The sequence below is a fragment of the Macrobrachium nipponense genome, chromosome 29 (genome assembly GCF_015104395.2).
Source record: "Macrobrachium nipponense isolate FS-2020 chromosome 29, ASM1510439v2, whole genome shotgun sequence".
NCBI classification, from domain to species: Eukaryota; Metazoa; Arthropoda; class Malacostraca; order Decapoda; family Palaemonidae; genus Macrobrachium; species Macrobrachium nipponense.
Genome location: NC_061092.1, coordinates 48360247 through 48382061, shown reverse-complemented (window position 1 = coordinate 48382061; position 21815 = coordinate 48360247). Strand labels below are relative to the sequence as shown.

General features: G+C 36.7%; 1 protein-coding gene across 1 annotated transcript in view; it reads left to right on the top strand.

Annotated features, from left to right (window-relative positions):
• LOC135206273 (alpha-(1,3)-fucosyltransferase C-like) overlaps positions 1-16560 on the top strand; it is a 26838-nt gene extending 10278 nt beyond the window's left edge. Inside the window, exons 5-10 of the mRNA XM_064237690.1 lie at positions 2736-2864; positions 4384-4509; positions 8520-8723; positions 13784-13942; positions 14356-14538; positions 16322-16560. Of these exons, the coding sequence (XP_064093760.1) occupies positions 2736-2864; positions 4384-4509; positions 8520-8723; positions 13784-13942; positions 14356-14538; positions 16322-16328 (808 nt within the window). The 3' untranslated portion in view covers positions 16329-16560. The remainder of the gene's footprint in view (positions 1-2735; positions 2865-4383; positions 4510-8519; positions 8724-13783; positions 13943-14355; positions 14539-16321) is intronic.
• The last annotated feature ends 5255 nt before the right edge of the window (positions 16561-21815 follow it).

Here is a 21815-nt window from a genome sequence, read left to right as displayed (position 1 = left end):
CGTTTTTATCCATTCATTTATTGATTTGTTAATTTGCTTTTTCTTTTCTAATAACTTTCTTTCTATATTTCTATTACCTTCTGTTACTTCTGTTTATATATATATGTATATATATATATATATATATATATATATATATATATATATATATATATATATATACATATACATATATAATATATACATATTTTTCCCTTACGTTTGGGCATCAGGCCAGGCCTATATTAATGCAACAATCTATATATATATATATATATATATATATATATATATATATATGACCTTTTTGAGGTGGATTCCGTTTCATAAAAACCTCCAGATGTCCTTACCTGATTGGTCCTTGTCATTCATTGTGTACAAATATATAAAAAGTTTTTATTGAAAATTTTTTGCTTTTGATTTTTTACTGTTCATGCATTGTGTACAAACAAATAAAAGGAGACAATAAAATTCAGTATTGAATATTTTTAGCAAGCCCTTATGGGATTTTTGCTTAAAATTCAATGTGTACAAAGAAAACACTGATTATTTAATTTATTTAATATTCTTAGCAAATCTTTCGTACTTGTCATTCATTGTGTGCAAAGAATCAAAATGAGTATTTCATTAGTATGTAATACTTTAAGCAATTACAGGAGTATAGAATACTACCTATTTACGGAGTTACAGTAGACTTTTTACTAAGCTGAACTAGAGCAGAATTGGTGCATAAATTTATTAGAACTGCGATATGCTTTAAAGTAAATATGGATGACACTTTTTTCCAACTCTCTTTCAACAGAAAATTTTATGCAAATATTCAGCACGTAACAATTAAAGCTAGGGATAACGGTAGTATATGAGTATACGACTATTTTCATCCAAGCTCACACTCAATAGCCACATGTATGCCTTAAATTAAGTGCATAATATTTTTTTACATAGATTTTTGGCATTATGCCATGCACTGGGGCAACTAAGGCCATTCAGCGCTGAAACGGATATTGACAGTAAAAGGTTTGAAAGGTGTTACAGGAGGAAAACCCTAAAGCAGTTGCACTATGAAGCAATTGTTGGGAGACAATTAGATAGAAGAAAGAGGATATGAACGGAGGTAACAGTAAAATGAATGAAAGTAGTTGTAGCGAGGCACCGAAGGGACGCTGCAAAGAACCTTAAGTAGTGCCTACATTGCACCAAATGAGGCATAAATTATATACTTGAACATGTGTGTAAATTATATACTTGAACATGTGTAAATTATATACTTGAACATGTGTGGCACTATCCCCCTACGAGGTACGTAAATTTGTCATTAAAACTGTATCCTCCACATTTCTTTTAAGCATAAGGCAATTATTATTTTAGTTCTGTAAATAATACCTTTTTATAGCCTGAAACAACAGGCAGTAACGCCTGAAAAACGTTCCATGCTCCATGCCTTTAAAACCGTCACTTTCAAAGTCCAAGATTCTTGATGGGTCATGGGAGTCGAAGTGCTGCGAGTTCCTTGCCTCCTGTCTGTAGTCTGTAGTGCTAATTACAGGTCATATACCATCATTTTTACCATACCATCAATTTTACCAACTTGTATATTTTTTATTCATCACATGTGTTATCGCAACTCTTTCTAAATGGTTTTAAACACACATGTTCAACTATATAATTTAGCCACAGCCACTTGCCATGAAAATATTATTTATGCAGTAAATATCGATTTTGTGAACAGGAATTAAGAGGGACTGAGCACTATTACCAAGAGGGAGAAGCCAATAACGCATAATATATTTCACGGTGTATCTCATTTGAAGAATATATTGTTTGTTGAATTGGTGTTGCATTATGTGTCGATATATCTGACTAAAATGTATAGGTCATACAAGCCGTAAATTGTGAAATGGGGATGTTTTTCTTCGGCAATGTGACTGGCAGTAATTGCTATAAGACCAAGTGTAGCCAAAAGGCGTGGCTTGTGACGTCAAGGATCAGCTCCACGCGCGATGATTGGTCCTAATTTTCCCCATCCGTAAACTCTACCAGACTTGGGAAATATGCCACCGGGACCAGACCTCATAAAAAAAGTTAAAACTGATTAATAGGTGTCTATCTGTCACCGTCAAATATATGAGTCTTCATGACAAGAGATGCAAACAAGAAACAAAATAAAAAAAATTTATGGTCAAAGAAAAAGATGCATGTAGCAAAAAATAAATAAATAAAATACTGAGTGAGCGTTGCAGTGATTGTCAGATTAAAAACTAGGGTTGAAATACAATAATAATCAGAGGTCGACGCCCGTGAGGAAGAATATCAGGTAGACATCGGAAACTGTTACTTGAAGAAATCTGAGACAACCGAATGAACCGATAATTTTACAGATAAGTCTTTGAGCTCGACTTCCATAGCTTAAATTTGGTTCTTCTTCAGCTGAGTAGAGAAGCCAGGTTTATGTTTTTGCTACCCAATGGGCTATGCAAGCGCTAGGAGCTACAACAAAGAGATTGTTTGGTTTTTATTATATTAAGAATTGTGGACAAACTGATATCATTTACGATTCGCTCACTCACTTACTTGGGTGTTTAGCCATAGTAATGATCCTTTTCAGATCTTTAATAAAACTTTGTTCAAAGTTTCATGAGTATTTCATATAGACGAAGTATGGATACTGACATTATTGTTCACATCGTTTACTTTCTTCAGCTTTGTCTTAATGAGGTTTCATCCATTTTCATTTCTTGTCTCTTCTCCCAAAAAAGGTCACCACACACTCGATGGGTCTTCTGGCTGATAGAAACACCATCATACCTCTTCGGGGACCTCCGTCATTATCATGGTTTATTCAACTGGACCTTCACATATGTACTCAACTCCGATTTCCCTTACCCGTAAGTCTAATCTCTCTCTCTCTCTCTCTCTCTCTCCGTTTCTACCATCATCAAGTGTGTTACCTGCCAAACTGCAAAACCAATACCCACAAGTAGCTCCTCAATCCAGTGAGTATGAGCAGAAGTATAGGAGCGTCCATTTACACCAAAGGAAATACTAAACCATATCTATATTTGAACCCACTTTCTCCGGATTTTTTTCTTTGGAAGCCGAAAGGTCACAGTACCGCTACCCTTCCCTATCCCCATCCATCCCTCCCCAGACGCCATTGCCAGAAAATGCGTTATGGGGTAACGCATCCTCTTCCAAAATAATAAAGTTCCTAACTCTGTTATATACCAGCGAGTCCTGTAACGAAACGGAAGACACGAATGACGGAGGAGAGGCTGCCTGGTAAGACTCCATGACTATCTTTATTTATTTGTTATTTTATTTTGTACTTTATCCAGTGCTCTTGGCACGACTCACAATTAATTGGCCTTTTCATTTTATTTTCTGACTCACAATTTTAATGCCTTTTCATCTTATTTTCTGTGTACAATTTCCATTGCAATCTGTGCAAATGTATACACATGCAAAATCTCATGTTCAAAACGACCTTCGGTGACGGAGAAATTGTCTTGGGGTCACCTGAGAGCAAAGGCTCCAATGACAGCTTCCAATATTCTTATTATTCTTCTTCTTCTTCCTCTGAACTTGCCCTGTTTTTCAGCTGCCGCTGATAACTGATATGGTTTCGAACATCAGGCTTCTTAGAGGTGCCATTATCACAATTTTATTAAAGGAGAAAGGCGCCGGAGGCTGTGGAGATATAGGATTATACTTGGTCACTGGGAAAGGAGGCGGGCCAGTCACTTAAATGACGTAATTGTAAAACGAAGGGAAAATAAGTTGCTGTTTACATGCAGAAGAAAGGCATAAAAAGGTTATCCACATCTGCAGGAAAGATGAAGAATTGCGAATAATAAACGAAGAAGATAAATAGCATAGTTGAATATGTGTGAAAATAATATGTTCAAAATAGCTAGGTTGTAAGCAAAAAAAAAGGCAGTGTTAATTCATCAGAAAATCTGTCGTGTGCAACACCTTTTCTTCGATGAGAGAGAGAGAGAGAGAGAGAGAGAGAGAGAGAGAGAGAGAGAGAGACTTGCTCGGAACGACTGAAGTAGTGGAGCGACCCAGGGAAGGTTTCACAGATATATGTTACATTATTATAAATCAAAGGAAATAAACATATTCGTAGGAAGCAATACGAAAAAGTAGGTTATTGGTTATTCATCAAATTTCCACTGGGCAGAATGAGCATCGTAAAAGAAACAGTGAAGCATCGTGAAATGATAACAGAAATCAGTATTGATCAAATCAACAAACACTAAAAACCAACATAATTGCACAATGAATGTAAAAAGAAAAGGGGAGTATATTCCACAGAAGTGACAGGAGGTCTCCGTGCGCCTCTTCTTTCTACCTGAATTCTCAAGCGTTAGACCAGAAGTGACATGTCACTTTTCTTTTCAGATTTGACGTCATGTACCGGAGTCGGGAGCCTCTTCCAGTTGCCAATTACCAGAACACGACGGCAGGAAAGACGAAGCTGGCCGCTTGGTTCGTCAGTAACTGTAACGCTGCCAGTAAGAGGCAACAGTAGGTACTAAGGCCCACCAGGATCTCACAAGGGCTTTATTTGGTATTTTTTTTAACTTTTACTTTGCTCTGAACATCTTTTGGATACTTTACACCGGTTACTCATTTCACACAACAAAGCAGCATTCTACTAGCATGTTCACGTTCGTGTATCATTCCGGTACTCTTTTTACATTAATTCTGAAGTCACTACAGTTTGCGCTCGTGAGACACCGCTTGATGAACGTGGACGACTTTAATCTTACCAGCAATATTGGCTATTGATTCCAGAATTTTGCAGAAAGTGATAAAATATGACAGTTGAATACAAAAAATCAGAAAGATTGTGATCAAAAATGATAAAAAAAAAAATGCGTTCATTCCGTCGGGTTTTACTTAATAAATAAATAAAAACAATGTTGACTCGTTCCCGGACATGCACTGAGTTGATATGGCTACTAAAACTTTCAAACTTCAATATTAATTGCCTGTCAAGGAGTTTGCGTTTTGGTTTAGTTTATTGTCTGTCTGCCAATGTGTTAGCAAAGTTCTGCTGAATGTTACGTCTGGATTTTTGCCCTAGCTTCAAGTGATTGGATTTTGAGAGAGACATGAATGTGCTTTTGGGCAAAAAGGACCTTTTGTAGGTTGTATAGTGCAAGATGGTGACTGCGACCAAGAGCCGTGTGGGAGCTCAAAAACGGACCAGATATCTATCTACAACGAATCTGTCCCAACCTTGGCGTAAGTTTGCGGTCTTTGGACGCCCTTGTTTTCTATGCATACGTAAATTAAGAATCATTCATTTCTACAGTATTTGCTGAGATCCATCATCATTATCCGTATTCGTTTGTGGAGACTGTCCTTTCAAGATTCATTTGGCTCATATAGCTTGACCCATATGTTTATAAGTTACAGTTTACATTTCCCTTGCAGAACTTGCTGTTCTATGTCATATCTGAGTAGCTATATGTATCTTTTTTCATATATTATTATGATTATTATTCTATTATTATTATTATTGGTCTATCACCGTCATCCTATTCGACTGGGTGGTTTTATAGTGTGGGATTCCTTAGGAATCCATAATTTTTCTTACTATGTGCGCTGTTTCTTCTTCATGTGTCCTGGAGCTACTTCAGCATCTAATTTTTCCCGGTTTATTTTTCAGGGATCTTGGGATCGGGCCTAGTATCCCTATGATGATGGGTACAATTTCCACTGGCATATCCCATATGCTTCTTTTTTCTCTTTCTTTCTCATCTACTCTGGTGCCCCATGGTATTGCGACATCGATGAGTGGTACTTTCTTCTTGGTTTTGTCAATCAACGTCACGTCTGATCTATTTGCATGTATCATAATATCTGTTCTGATACCATAGTCCCAGAGGATTTTTGCATGATCGTTTTCTGCCATTCCTTCATGTTGGTGCTCGTACCACTTATTACTGCAAGGTAGTTGGTGTTTCTTGCACTGGCTACAGTGCAGGGCTTTTGCTACTGAATCATACCTCTTTTTGTACTGGTTCTGTGCAAGTGCTGGACATTCGCTTGCTATATGGTTTATGGTCTCGTTTTTCATATTACACTTCCTGTATATGGGTGAGATGTTATTTCCATCTATCGTTCTTGGATATATCTGGTTCTTAGCTAAAGCCTGATCTTGTGCCACTGTTAGCGTTCCTTGTTTCCTTCTTGAGTTCTCCCCTCTGTAGCCATTGCCATGTTTTATCGCTGGCCAATTCTTTAGTCTCTATCATGTACTGTACGTGCATTGGTTTGTTGTGCCATTCTTCCGTTCTGTTTGTCCTTCTCCTGTCTCTGTATACTTCTGAGTCTTCGTGTACTTTTATCAGTCCATCTTCCCATGCACTCCTGAGCCACTCGTTTTCACTGGTTTTCAGATATTGGCTCAGTGCTCTGCTCTACATGTTAGCGAGTCCTCTATGCTTAGTAGTCCTCTCCCTCCTTCCTTTCGTGTTATCTAGAGTCTGTAATTATTATCATTATTATTTCTATTATTATTATTCATCATGATCATTCAGAACATGAACCCTGTTCATATGGAACAAGCCCACAAGTGTCAAAATTGACTTGAAATTTAGGTTTCCAAAGAATAAGATGTTCATTTGAAACAAGTAAAAAAGGGTAATAGGAAATATAGGAAGAAGAGATCAGTTATTACAAAAGAAAAAATAAATTAGGAAATCCAAGGAGAATTGTTTTACGACAGTAATGCATTGCATTTTTGCTTGAAAATTTGAAGTTTCACTACACAGGGAGACTGTTCCACAGTCCAACTGTGTGAGGAATAAAGAAGCTCTGGAACTGAGTTTGACAGCGAGGCACATTTACTGTAACTTGGTGCTGCTGTTCAGAAAATCTGGTCGCTCTCAGTCGGAAAAGGGAACCAGGAATCAGTTGTGAATGTGAAAGATCTCTGTTAAAATACGAATTTATGGAACATTAACAAACAAGAGAACATCTGTCGAGGGTCCATGTCATAACTAAGGTAATGTTAGTCAGAGAACAGAAATCAACTACCACGAAGAGATCAATCTCTGGCAGAGGCAGACATCCACACGGGCGAACAATATTCTATTTATGAGGCCTCACCTATATTGCCTAACTTCCGTGTGGCATTTGCTGAGACTTTCATTAAAAGTTTCTCAAAATTTGAAATTAAGTCGAGAATTACATCTAGAAAAGTTAAGGCTTCAGTCTCATTCAGCAGAGTTCCATCCACCTGAAAGGGAAATGGGGTTGAAAATCTGTACGAGATCTGCAAATATGTTTTCGTTTTACTGGAGTTCATCCCACCGACTAAACCATTCACTAATCGGCTCCACGTCACGATTGGAACTAAGGGCAGTTTCATGTGTCGCATCTTCGACATCTGTTTTGAAATTCTCGCATATTTTCATTTCTTGGGGAACTCATTGAAAAGTGGGTGCTGTATCTTATTTATACTTTCCTTGATGAACTGTTTGCGTAAAGGTCTTGCGCATATTCTTTTTTTTTCGCAATATGTACTAAACTACACGCTTCATGTTCAATTTGCTTGAAACTTTATTAGTTATAAGTTTGGTAGAGTCATTTGCAGTAGTGTACAAGCATTTCAACTTATCCATATTAAGGTATTTCTTTACGAATACTATATTTTCTAAATGATAGTGTCCTATTATAGCTTCATTTGATATTCTTTATTCTTGAAAGTCAGTTTTACACAAGCATTTTCCCACTGTCTAGGAAGCAAGACTGTGATATGCTCTATCATTTTATTGCGGAACGTGACACCTTGAAGATTTATTTTCTCAATATCTGCAATGGGAAGTGTGTCAGCGCACAATAATTCGGTCTCCCCAGTATCTTTGCATGTTTCATGGGTCTTTTGTTCCCTTGTCTTTTCTTTCCTGAAACAACCCGAGAGGATGACAATTTTCTGAAGTTCTTCCAAATAATTTCCGACACCTAACCCAAAAATTTGTCTACTTTTTCACATTTCCTGGGAGAATTCCCTTTGCGTTTTAGACTTTCTTATTCTCAATATATATATACATATATATATTATATATATATATATATATATATATATATATATATATATATGTTTTTCCTACTTAACTTTCCTTAAGGTTCCAGAATGAAAGAACCAAATGAAATCTAATTTTATGTCTGAGAAACATCCTATTTTGAAATTTGTCATATAATAATCCGCGGAACTAACTGGAATGGATATAACTATTAACTATGCAGAGAAATTCCCGAATATGAATATTCTTTAAGAAATCAATCATTTTAGTGCTTAAATTCTTTAGAGATATGAGAACTCGGTACAAGAATTATACCAAGGTCGCGATGTGAGGGATGAAATTTTCATGATAAAATATGACAGCCAAGCAACAGCCAGGTTGGAACAGTCACTGAATGCGGAAAACTATTTGATTCATTTTTACATATACTCAAGAATATGACCAACAAAATAAATAGCAGCTACTCCATTCTAAAACTAATCTATTCGTTCTTTGAAGGTTCGTCAAAGAGCTACAAAAGTTCATGCCGGTGGACGTTTACGGGCCTTGTGGAACACTGAAGTGTGATTGCGGGGGTGAATGCGCTCTCAAACAACCAGATTATTGCTACGAGATGCTGCAAAGAGATTACAAGTTTTATATGGCTTTTGAAAACTCTCTCTGTAAAGACTACGTCACCGAGAAATTATTCAACACATTAAGGTAATAATTATAATAATAGTAATAATAATAATAATAATAATAATAATAATAATAATATGCTTTATTTCAGCTCGGGGCCATATACATTGAATATACAAAAATACAGACAGTAACATACACAATCTAGATACATGAGACATGATAAAAATGCAAATAGAAAATGAATAATCGGCACTTATCCACAAAATAGCTGAGGTAGCATAAAAGCTAGTAATCAAAATACTGGTAATAACAGTAATAATATTGGTGAGAAAAAAAAATATGCATTGAGAGTAATAACAGTTAGTGCACATTATCTAACTTAAATTTCAACTAGAGACCTTAGGTGGTTACAGTAGTCAGGTCCAGAGGGCTAAATACATAAATTGAATGTAAAAATAACTTTAACTTGATAGTAATCACAGTAATAATGAAAAATTAAAATATCAGCAATAAATGAAATAATGACAAAAACTGCAGATGACATCTTGCCAATACAGAGATTAAGTCCTTTAGGGGACAAAAGCCTCATTTTCCCATCTTTCCCACAATTTAGATTTTCTTCTTGCTTCACTCCTTAGGATGCTTTGTATGAACGAGTTGCTGCTGATTCTCACTCTTCTACTTGCCTGTTTCAATCATTCCTGTTTCTTCTACCTTCAGCTGTTCGTGGTGCCGGGAACTGAATGTATTCAAATATGAGGTTTGGGGGTTTTTTATATGTTCAAGTTTCTGTATTAACAGCAATTACAGACTCAGTTTCATAAAAAAAAATACCGATAACTTTTTAAAGGGTGTTCATATTGCAAAGAGAGAACATCAAACACTTCGCCCATGATTCTCTGAATCGAGGATTAATATTCTCTGCAGAGTATCAACAGATTCAATCAATTTCTATATCTGTCAGACAAATTACCAGCATTTATGTATCTTGTTCCTAAATCCTTCATATTGTTTCTTTATCTCTTCCACGATTTCTAAACCTCCTCATCCAAAATTCTATTCTCATCTGTTCAACCCTCTGGCATTCTCCGGTTCTCACTTTCCTCAGTCCGTATACATCTGATACCAGCCCAGCAAATTCCAGGTCTCACTTTCCACAATCAGAGTACATCTGGTATCCTCAGAATTCTCTGGGTTTTTCCTCTCCTTTAAAACACCTAATGAAAAGCATCTTACTTCCAGCACATTGCATTTAATCTTTTGAGTACTCAACGGGTCTTGCTCTCCTCGCTTCCAGTACATTCCATTTCATCCTTCCAGTATTGAGGAGTCTCGCTTTTCTTCCAACACATTCCTTACAATCTTTCCAGCTCTCAACGGGCCTTACTCTCTTCATTTCCTGAATATTCCAGTTAATCCTTCCAGTCTTCAGCAGGTTTTGATGTACATTCCATTCAATTCTTCCAATATTCAGCAGATCTTCATTCGTTAAATTCCAGAATATTCCTTTTAATCCTTCTATGTAGTATTCAACAGGTCTTGATCTCTTCACTTCCCTCATATTCCAATTCATCCTTCCAGCTTTCTAAAGGTCTTGCTCTCATCACTTCCAACATATTCTATTTAATACCTCCAATATTCAGCAGGTTTTGCACTTTCCGACTCTAGCACATTGTATCTGAACATTGCATTTAATCATTCTAATATCCATAAGGTCTTGCTCGCTTTATTTCTAGTATATTTCATTTAATACTTTCAGTATTCACTAATGACTGCTTTTCTCACACCCAGCGCAATTTGTCTAATGCATTCAGTTTTCAGCAAGTATTTCTCTTTTCCATCCCAGTACTTTCCACTCTTTCTCTCTTCACTTCCAGCGCATTACATTCAATCTGTACAATGTTTAGCAGGTCTTGCTGTCATCAGTTTCAGCATATTCCATTTTATCCTGCTAGTTTTCGTTGAGTCTTGCTCTCTCTCTTTACTTCAAGCACAGTCTAGTTAACTCTTCCAATATTCATTAGTCTTGCTCTCCTTACATCCAGTATTCAGGTCTTATTTTCCTATTTCACAGCACTTCTAATTTTATCTCTCCAGTCTTTTTCATGTCTAGTATATTAAAAGACGAACAAATGTTTTTCCTGATAAAAAAAAAGTATTATGATCATATTAGACACCTGTATGAAACGAATGATTTCATTGACAAAACAGAAACCGAAGCGTTTTGTGTCTACTAATTATGTTTAATTAGTAGACACAAAACGCTTCGGTTTCTGTTTTGTCAATGAAATCATTCGTTTCATACAGGTGTCTAATATGATCATAATACTTTTTTTTTATCAGGAAAAACATTTGTTCGAACCAATACTTTCATACCTCTAGATATTGCTTATATCGAAAAGTAAACCAATTGATATTTAAACTCAATATTGTAATCTTAATTTTCCCAATCCTCCTGGAGGGCCATTAACCACTGTATGTACTACATCAGACTTTTTAATTAGAATCATTTATCTTGAAGATATATTTAGGCTACCCAAGCTTTTGTTGTTGTCTCTGCTTTGTTCTCTTACCCCAGCCTCGATTTCACCCAGGAATTCCTGTGACAAGTTCCTGTCCTATGAATTGTAATTTCCGTTATCTTTTATGGACTCGTTTTTCGTGCGGGATATTTTGCAACAGATAAATGTGGTATGTTCATAAAACTGTAGTAACACACTTTACAGTATAAAGAGTAAGGTCATGTTTTTGTCCTTGTTCGTTACGTTAATGACATCTCACAATACATTGAGCATGTTTTTCACAAGCAGGAAGCACTGGAACAAAATGATAGTGAGTATTTCTTGCTTTATCAAATGTTAAACATGAAAGTATTTTAGATTCATTTGACACTGGTGGGTATTTCAAAGGTTATTACGAAGGTCGAAGATGTATTCCCAGAGCTAATGTTACATAACAGGGAGAAAAAATTTATTAAGAAACGGTTGATATGACAATATAATGTGGAGGGTGTCGAGAACACATGGCTGAGAGCAATGGTAAATTTTTTAGTGAAAGTAAAATACATATTAGAATCTGTAAAAGGGAAAGTGACTACTTATAGGTATAGTGTTTAACATAATATTAAATGGTGCGAATTAAGGACGTAGATGAAATTTTGGGGACTAAGAGGGAACGAAAATGGAGTTGGGACTAAGTGGCATTCGCAAATATTACAACAGTGATTTAGGATATTAAAGAAAAACTTCAGAAACTACAGAGAGAATTTGAAATTAGTTATACAATGAGAAATACAAGAGTAAAGGAAAGGAACAGTAAGGTTATAGGGTAAGTTGGAGTTTAGGTCTGGAATAAAGAAGACTTGTAACATGTCTGTCAAGGTAGTATCTAGACGAGACTCACTTAACCTTACCAGATTTAAAATTTTCCATATTTTAATGGCTTCATTCTTTAGAAATACTTTCTTGGCATTTTAGATTTTCTGAAATATGGGAAGATGGATCAGTTGATATAGACGGTGAGAAAGTAGAAGCAGTAGATTCTTGTCTGTGTTGGGAATAAATATTTCAACTGATGGTAGGATAAGTGGAGCCATAGATTAGGCGAAGCAGCATGAAAGGTAAAGGAGTCGTGCAAAAGTGGAGGAAACTTGAAGCGTCTGTGGCAGCCAGGGCTAGAATTTCTCTCTGAAGGGACTGTTCAACCAGCTCGCCTCACGCAGGTTTTGGGATGGGAAAGCCCGACGGAAGATGGATACAGAGAGTGAAAGAGAAGGAAGGGCCACTGCATTCAGAAGCAAGAGAGTGCTTGTAAAAACAGAGGTCAGAGGCGCAGTGTGTGTGTGACGTTTCCACAAAGACGCTTCAAGTTTCCTCCACTTTTGCACGGCTCCTTTACCTTTCATGCTGCTTCGCCTAATCTATGGCTCCACTTATCCTACCATCTGTTGAAATATTTATTCCCAACACATACAAGAATCTACTGTTTCTACTTCCCATGATATTTCAAAAAATCTAAAATACCTTGACGTGTGTGTGTATATATATATATATATATATATATATATATATATATATATATATATATATATATATATATATATGTGTGTGTGTGTGTGTGTGTGTGTGTGTATGTATATATATATATATATATATATATATATATATATATATATATATATATATATATATATATATATATACATATATATATATATATATATATATATATATATATATATATATATATAAAACACCTGCCTGCCGCCTCTCTCTCTCTCTCTCTCTCTCCTCTCTCTCTCTCCTCGTCTCTCTCTCCTCTCTCTCTCTCTCTCTCTGACCTGAGTTTCTTTGGACGCGTGTGACCATTCCGCTGTTATTCCTTCTTTTCTCTGCTCTCGAATAGGTAATCTCTTTAGACATTTTATTTATTTATTTTTCTCTTTTGCCTTTGCCCCGTTTTACTTTAGATTTTGTGAATTGTTTAGCTTTTGTGTGTAACTCAATTTTAATGAATGATGTATTCAATACTTTGTTTATAGCATTAATATTTGTATTTGCAGACTGAAGATGTGCTTACGTCAACGTGAAACATATCTTTTATAATAAACTATGACCCATGTTCTGTTGGTTTGTGTCGGGGCTTTCTGTGCTGTTGCTACACACACACACCACACACACACACACACACACACACACATATATATATACTATATAATACTATATATATATATATATATATATATATATATATATTATATTATCATATATATATATATATATATATATATATATATTATATATAATATATACATACATATATTATATATATAATAGTTTATATATATATATACATACATATATAATAATATATATATATATATATATATATGTGTGTGTGTACATATATATTTTATATAGTACTATATATATATATTAATATATATATATATATATATGTATATATATGCATATAAATACATACATACATACATACGCACATCCAAAAACCTCTTATGCTGGTCTTCCCTCCAATTCCAGATATGATGGCATTCGTATGTCCTTATTTAATTCCCATTTAAGATTTCAGGTGTAAAGAAAATACTTTGAACCTAACACTGGTCGTCTTTACATTTACAGATTTAACGTTGTTCCTGTGGTTTACGGTTTAGCGAATTACTCAGCTGTGGCTCCGCCGCATTCCTATATCAATGCTCTTGATTTCGGGTCAGCGAAAGAACTGGCAGAATTCCTCCTCAAACTAGACAAAGATGATAAAGCATACAACGAATACTTTCGGTGAGTACACCGTTTTGTTTTCCAAGTTGAACGAAATGCACAGTTTGAAGATTTTTTTCTTGACATCATAAAAGGACCGACGAAAGTTCAGGAATTATGAGAGTAAATTCCCTGAAATAAAACAATTGCAAGCAAACATCCATAACTTTAGCAATTCCTTAGGGTTGCAAAATGATTTGCATTAATAATGATAATAACAATAATAGCAGGAGTAGAATACATAGTTTTTTCCCAAAGTACTAATTCAATGAACCGACAAAAAAATAACAACTTTGACGTCATTAAGGTACGTAAAGAGGAACTATATTGATATCAGTAATCACAGCAGTAACTGTGACAAACCCAGTTTATAATGAGGTGAACTTGCATGCAATGACGTGCTGCCGGTAATCGCGCCTCCATTCCCTCCTTAGCTGGAAGCAGTACCACCATTTCACGTCAAAATGGGTGAGGGCGCTGACGCCCTGGTGCGAACTCTGCGAGCGACTCCACGCAGACAATGAGACCAAGACGAGCGACCTGTACAAGTGGTTCGTGGAGGACTCCCAGTGCCAATATTCCTTCGAAGCTGCGAGGAAGTTTCGCGTGGAGCAAAAGTAGGTTGAGAATCCTAGTTGGGAATTGTGTCATGATGATGGCAGTGAAAGATTAAATTAAAACACTGTACACCTACTGTACAGTACACATTACAAGTGAGGCGCTGCCTTAGGGATAGTCTCATTTGGTGCCTGACCCCGAACGTGCAAGACATTCCCAGATGAGGGAAAGGTTCTGATGGGACTGGTGAGAGAAAAATTTATTCTATCATTAAAGTTACGCTAGTAGAAGTGACTACCCTTGTTGTGGGGGCAATGGCGACAGTGCACCTCAGACGGTGCACTATTGGCATTACTAATGAGTCCTTGCAGCGTCCCTTCGGCCCATAGATGCTCCCACAGTTTAGTATTTTACTTCATATCCATTCCAATTTTTTCGTCATCTATTGTGCAACACCTCTATCTATGAATTCTTAGTTCCGCCATCAGATTCTTGTACTTTATATCTTTTATTTCTGGATCTCTTTATCCTCCTGAGAGTGACTGATTTGGTGTAAAGGTCAGTGGGAAAAAAAGTGTCTCCACGTTGTTCGATACCTTCATGAATAGAGCTATGCAAATTAAAGATAGGAAAATGAGACACAGCTTCAAAGTTGTACGGTAAAAAATTAGTTGTGAATGAGTTTGGTATGGTTGATGTTTGTAAATAATCCAGTACTGACTGGAGATAGTAAAAAGAAACTGTAAATATGAACGGATGAGTTTGAAAGTTTGCAAGAAAAGAAAGTTGAGAGTAAATGTGAATTATATCAAGGTTATGAGTGTAACTGAAAACCTCGAAAATAGCGTAATAAATACTGATGTGGGTTGTGGAAGAATGAAAGTAGTCGATTTGTACAGGAATTTGGGAGTAATTATAACTAGTGAAGGAAGGATGAAAGAGGATAGTTACAAAATAAGCAAAGCAAAGAAGACGGCTAAGTATGAGCAACATTTAGGGAAGAGTTGGAATGTCTGTGGAAGCCAAGGTAGGAATGCGCGAAGAAAATGTTGAGCCAACTCATTTTATAGATGTGAAGTGTTGATGTTGAATGATAATGAAGAAAAAAGGTTGAAGATGTTGTGGTGAACTGTTAGTGTAGTGTTCTCCATACACCGTCCATTGTCCACGTATCCATACCACAAGCTTTTGCGGGTCCATTTGTGCCACACATCTTTTGGGGGTGACTTGCTGTTGAAAGGGAGAACTACAGATGTACTTGGAAGTGTAAGGACAGTGTAGCCTCAGCGCTGGTGAAAAAGTATACCAGGAGAGTTTGAGAAGGTTAGGCGAGGTCTTGTGTAAAGAATGGAGTAACTCTAGTCTTAGGAGGGAGGAGGAAAGTGTTGGTGAATGTCAGTGTGTGTTTAGGGGCTTTGACTCCTTGTTGATGAACATATGGTAGGTGCATAAAGTAAATGTGAAGGTTTCCAGCACTTGAGATTCATCCAAGATTCAACTGTTTAGATATAAATGTTAGTGACTATTTCCTTATTTTTTCATGAAAAGCCACTCCACTTCAGGTCTAATAGAATTATACATACATACATACATACATACATATATACATACATACATATATATATATATATATATATATATATATATATATAGTATGCGTTATTATGAGCGCGTCCATATATTTACAATTTGCCTGAATCACGGTAGGCGTACCTATAGCACCTCTTGCCCATGCTACATTTGTTAATTGTTTGCTCTTATATATCAGAATCAATGAAAATGACCATATTTACTAGTAAGACGAAGTAGCTTTTCAATGACCCTGAATATCTTTTGTTTCAGAACATAGGCGTAAGTGTCCTGTATGTCATCCTTTGTAAATGAAAAAAATACCAAAGCCAGGACTCGTGAAAATATCTTACATGGAGTTGGGTGGCGAGTTGGGGGCGGCGATAGATCTCTTGACACCAAACTAACTCACTCCATAACAGCCATAACCAAAGCCACAAAGCATTTATATTTTTATCCAGGACTATAATAAGATGGAAATTGTTTGCAGGTTCTATATGATCCAGAGCAGCCTGGGGTATTTTCTATAAATAAATTATTAATCATAACATAGAAAGCTTTCATTCATCCTAGGGTGGTACACTCACTCAAAAATATATTGGAACATCTTTCAAAACTTCGGACAACAGCTTCTAATAAAGATATCTGGCCTTGGAACAAGACCACGTCTGAGAAATTACCTGCAGTCTTCCCTAAACGGGGTTTTTTCAGATATTACTGTCATACTTTACTTGATCAAAGGATGTTACTTTAATACTTCAAAATTCATCAGTGTTCTTATGTTTGAATAATTTCATCTCCAAAGGCCATCACTACCTTTATGTTTTATCTTCTCCATATGTGTGAACTTTGTAGACATAGGCCTACGACTGTTACAGTTTCACCTATTAGCCCTAGTAATATCAACAATTACGACTTCTGTGAAGATTTCTTGGCACATCAAATGAATCAAATATCTTTCTTAAAATGTATTTGAGTGACTACGTAATCATTTATATATTGTAACCTAGGAAAACAAGATACATATATATATATATATATATATATAGATATATATATATATATAAATATGTTATATTAATATATATATATAGATATATATATATATATATATATATCTATATCTATATCTATATATATATATACATATATATATATATATATATATATATATACTATATATATATGTACTATATATATTATTAAGCTTTACTAGTTGAGTCACTGTATTAAATAATATTTTGTACTTACTTTCGCGTTTACTTTCCAATGCGGTAATGGTGTTGGGGTTAAGAACCTGGGAGGTATTATCCACTGAGCAGTTTTGCCCTCTACAATTAACACAAATTGTATGAGTGTCATATTTCGCTGACATTAGCCTTGTCCTGCAGCCCTTGCTGCAATGACGAGTGCTTGATACACATCGTCGATTACAAGTCAAGTCAAATTCAGTAACTGAGACTGATTATCTAAATTAACTGAATAATTATCTAAGAAAACCGCAATTATTTACAAGTCAAATCAAAGTCTGTTCTAAATAAATGCCGAATGGCTACCCAAAAAGAGTACTTCACCGATTTCCAGGAAAAAACAGCAGAGAATTCAAATTCCGAACCAGCTGATGACCCACAACCTTTTCATAAGCTGGCAGAAACAAATTGAAGCATCTGGCTCAGTTGTTCCTCTTCTTCCCGAAAGTAGTGGGACTAGTTATCTATAGACAAAACAAAGAAGAATCGCTACCTTGAATTCCGAATTTTAGCTGCGGGTGCTAGAAACCCTTCTATTTCGGGCTTTTCCATCCCCCAATAGAGTTGAGTCTTGCCTTCAGACAATACAAGAGTTTCTCGCCCTTCAACATTGCTCAGCCAACAAGAGAATGAGCCTGAGCGGGACTTTAGCCTCAATAGAGCAGTTCGTGTCATTAGGGAGACTCCACATGAAAGTGTTTCAGTTCTATCTCAGGGCCAGCTGGGACAGAAAAAGTCAGACCGATTCGTTTGTGTTTCCGGCAACACAAGAGATAAAAAGTCATCTGCTGTGGTGGAAATCAGAAAGAAGACTTCAGAGGGATTGATTGATTGATTGTGTGTTTTCTGGACCTTCACCCACAGAACTCAGACCTGAACTTCTATGCCGACGTGTCGGACGTAGGTTGGGGAGCTCTATCAGAGACCAAGAAAGTGTCAGGAAAATGGTCTCAGGAAGAAAAGAAGATGTACATAAATGTGAAAGAGTTAAGAGCTATTCACTTAGGTCTCAGGAGGTTTGCATCAGAGGTGCACAACAGAACCATGACAGCACACTCAGACAACTCGACAGCACTGGTATATATCAGCAAACAAGGGGTAACGCACTCATTTTCACTGTGCAATGCAGCAAGAGATCTCTTGCTGTGGTCCAAGGAGAATCAGACAATAATCGTCACAAGATTTGTGCAAGGGAAACTCGACGTCCTTGTGGATCAGTTAATGCAGGGGGAATCAAGTGATCCCCATGGAGTGGACTCTATATCAGGTCTGCAGGTCCCTTTGGAGGTTATGGGAAAACCTACAATCGATCTTTTTGTGACACACAGAAATTCTCGACTACCAACATTCTTCTCCCCAGTATCAGATCCTCTAGCATTGGCGATGGACACTGCTACAGGATTGGTCGGACAAATTCTTTTATACCTTCCCTCTGTTCAGGTTAATAAGGGAGGTACTAAACAAGTTGCAAACACACAGGAATGTGTCCATGATTTTGGTAGCCTCGTTCTGGCCACTAAAAGAGTAGTTTTCCAGATTTGTTGGAACTGATAGTGTTTTCAACAAGGCCTATCCTCTCTTGCTCTGACAGGATTCAAACTCTCAACAGATTACTTAGAGTGAAAGGGTTTTCAAGAAAGGCTGCTAGAGCAATTTCAGAATGTAGATGTAAAACCTCTGCAGCAGTCTACCAAAATAAGTGGGCAATCTTCCACACGTGTTACAAACTAAAAGCTATCTCGTCTACTTCAGCTTAGGAATCAGCCACCCAAAACACAGTTAGCTCATTTTAGGTTCTGTCTTTCACCTGAAATGAGGACAACTCTTATCCATGCCATTGGCATTCATGAAGATGACCACATCTTATCTGTAGCCCAAATTTTGGAGAGTATCAAAAGCCATTTACAAAGATGATGCAATGTGGCACTATGGCGTGTTATATCTGAAGAGCAAACACAACAAGAAGGTGAATTATTTGATAACTTCTAGTATCTTTAAAGGAACTAGCAGATGATGCTGAATTATGTGAACAGTGTTTGGATGACAGGCTGGTAACCTGAATTACCTCAAGGACCAGGGGTCTGCAGATTGGCTAGTGATTGCCCTCCTAACCTTGCAACAGTAGTATGCTTACGCTGAAGTGAAGAAAGTGTGTTTGACACTGAAGCAGATTCAAGTAGGAATCAAAGTTTGTATAAAATTAGCAAATATAAGCATAGGTCAAAGAGTAGAGGAAGAAACTTGAGGGAGTATCAGCAATGTGATGGATGTGGAGCTCATCCTCACCCTTAAGGTCGTGAGAAACGGTGTCCAGCTTGGCAGAAAAAGTGTAACATGCAGTGGAGTAGGACATTTTTGCAAGGTGTGCTGAAAGAAACTTCCATTTGACTACAAAAAAAACACTGATGTAAAAGCTAATAGGAAGACTGCCCACCTCATAAAGTTTGGAGACGTCCACAGGGGTCAGTCAGTGCGGTGGGCATCAACGTCTCTATAGATGTCTTTATCTGGAGTGAAGAGTAAGTTGACTTTTACTCCAGGTACTGAAGCAGAGGTTTGAAACAATTGCAGAAATTAGGCATTTCTGAATGTGATTTGCAGCCATCACAGGAAGATGATATTTGTGTTGCCAATAATGGAAAATTGTCTCCAAAATGATCTTTTGTAGCCACATTATTTTTAGGTTAGAGTGCAACAGAAACATCAACTGAGGTTTTTGAAGAGTGTCAAGTTGCTTTACTTTCTTGTTATGATGTGCAGAATCTTCATATCATCCCAGATGATTACCCAACACAGATTTTTTTCCCAGTTCATCCCTCCCCTACACGTAGAGATGCAGTTCTCCAAATCAAGTTTGGTGGAAAATTTTTCACAACAATGGATACCATGCATGGTTATTGGCAGATACCATTGGCTGAGGAAGCACAGTCTCTAACAACGTTCATCACTCCATGGGGTCGTTATAAATTCCTTCAAGGACCAATGGGATTCATATCTACAGCTGATGACTTTTGCAGATAGGGAGACATTGAAAGGTATTGAAAATTGTGTCAAAGTAGTAGATGATTTGTTGACCTGGGAAAATTCTAATGTGGATCACCTTAATCGAATTAGAAAAATAATCCAAAGGTGTCAAGAGCACAAGGTTACTTTCAACCATAGTCAATTTTTATTTACTGCACAAAATTTGGAATTTTGTTGTTACAACGTTGGAGTGGATGTCATAACAGCGGATGCAAATAAGGTTAAAGCCATTAAAGAATTCCCAACCCCTTCAAATATAACTGACCTTCGATCGTTTTTAAGTTTGTAAACCAGTTGGACAATTTTACTCCTAGTATAGTATCAGCCGCAAATAGTCTGTGCTCTTTGCTCAGTTCAAAGAAGGATTTCATATGGATGCAAGATCATCAATCATCTTTCAAATCTGTGAAAAATGCTCTAATTTTGCCACCAGTTCTAGCCCACTTTGACCTCAGTCTACCAACAATGTTGCAAACAGATACATCCCATTTAAATGGGACAGGGTATGCTCTCTTACAGTGCCATGAGAATAAATGGAGGTTACTTCAAGCTGGATTTCATTTTCTTATGGATACAGAGGTGAGGTATACATCTATTGAATTGGAACGTGTTGCTGTTATGGGTAATGAAAAAGTGCCGCCTACATCTACTCGTTTTACCTCATTTCAATCTTATCATTGACCATAAACCTTTAGTGCCCATACTTATTATAAATACTTTAAATGCAATTGAAAATCCACATATACAACGTTTAAAAGATAAGATTTCTTAATTTTGTTTCACTGTAGTTTGGTACAATGGTAAAGTGCACGCGATCCCTGATGGTCTTTCTCGTTTTCCAGTGGATGACCCAACCCAGAAAGATTTAGATTGTGATAACAAGGTTACCCATTTTATCCGCAGCTGTATCAGTGCCAAAGGAGAGGAGTTAGTGGAATCCCCATGTTACCTGTCTGACCCAGTTATTGAGGAGATAAGAGATGAAGCTAAGAAGGATGGAATTAACTGCAATCTACTTGCTATTGTTGTTGAAGGATTTCTAATGGACAGGAAAGATATAGACTTATCTCTAAGAGTCTATTGGAAGATGAGGCATTCTATGTCAATTGATGATGGCCTTGTCCTATATGGTGCACGTCTTATCATCCCGGCTTTTCTAAGAGTATAGCTCCTATCTTGACTTCATGATTCTCACAGAGATGTGGAAGCAACAAAACATAGAGCCAGGCAGACAGTCTGGTGGCCTGGAATAAATAGTGATATTACAAACACAGTTCAGTCATGTGACACGTGTCAAACGCTACTTCCATCCCATCCTAAGGAGCCTCAGATGAGTGACCCTCTTCCATCTCACCCTTTTAAGGATGTATCTGCAGATCGTTTTTCACATGCAAGGAAGGCCTTTTTATTATAAGCAGACCGTCTTTCTGGTTGGCCCCATGTCGTAGAATATGGTAAAGATGCAACAGCCAGAAATACTGTAACTTCTAAGA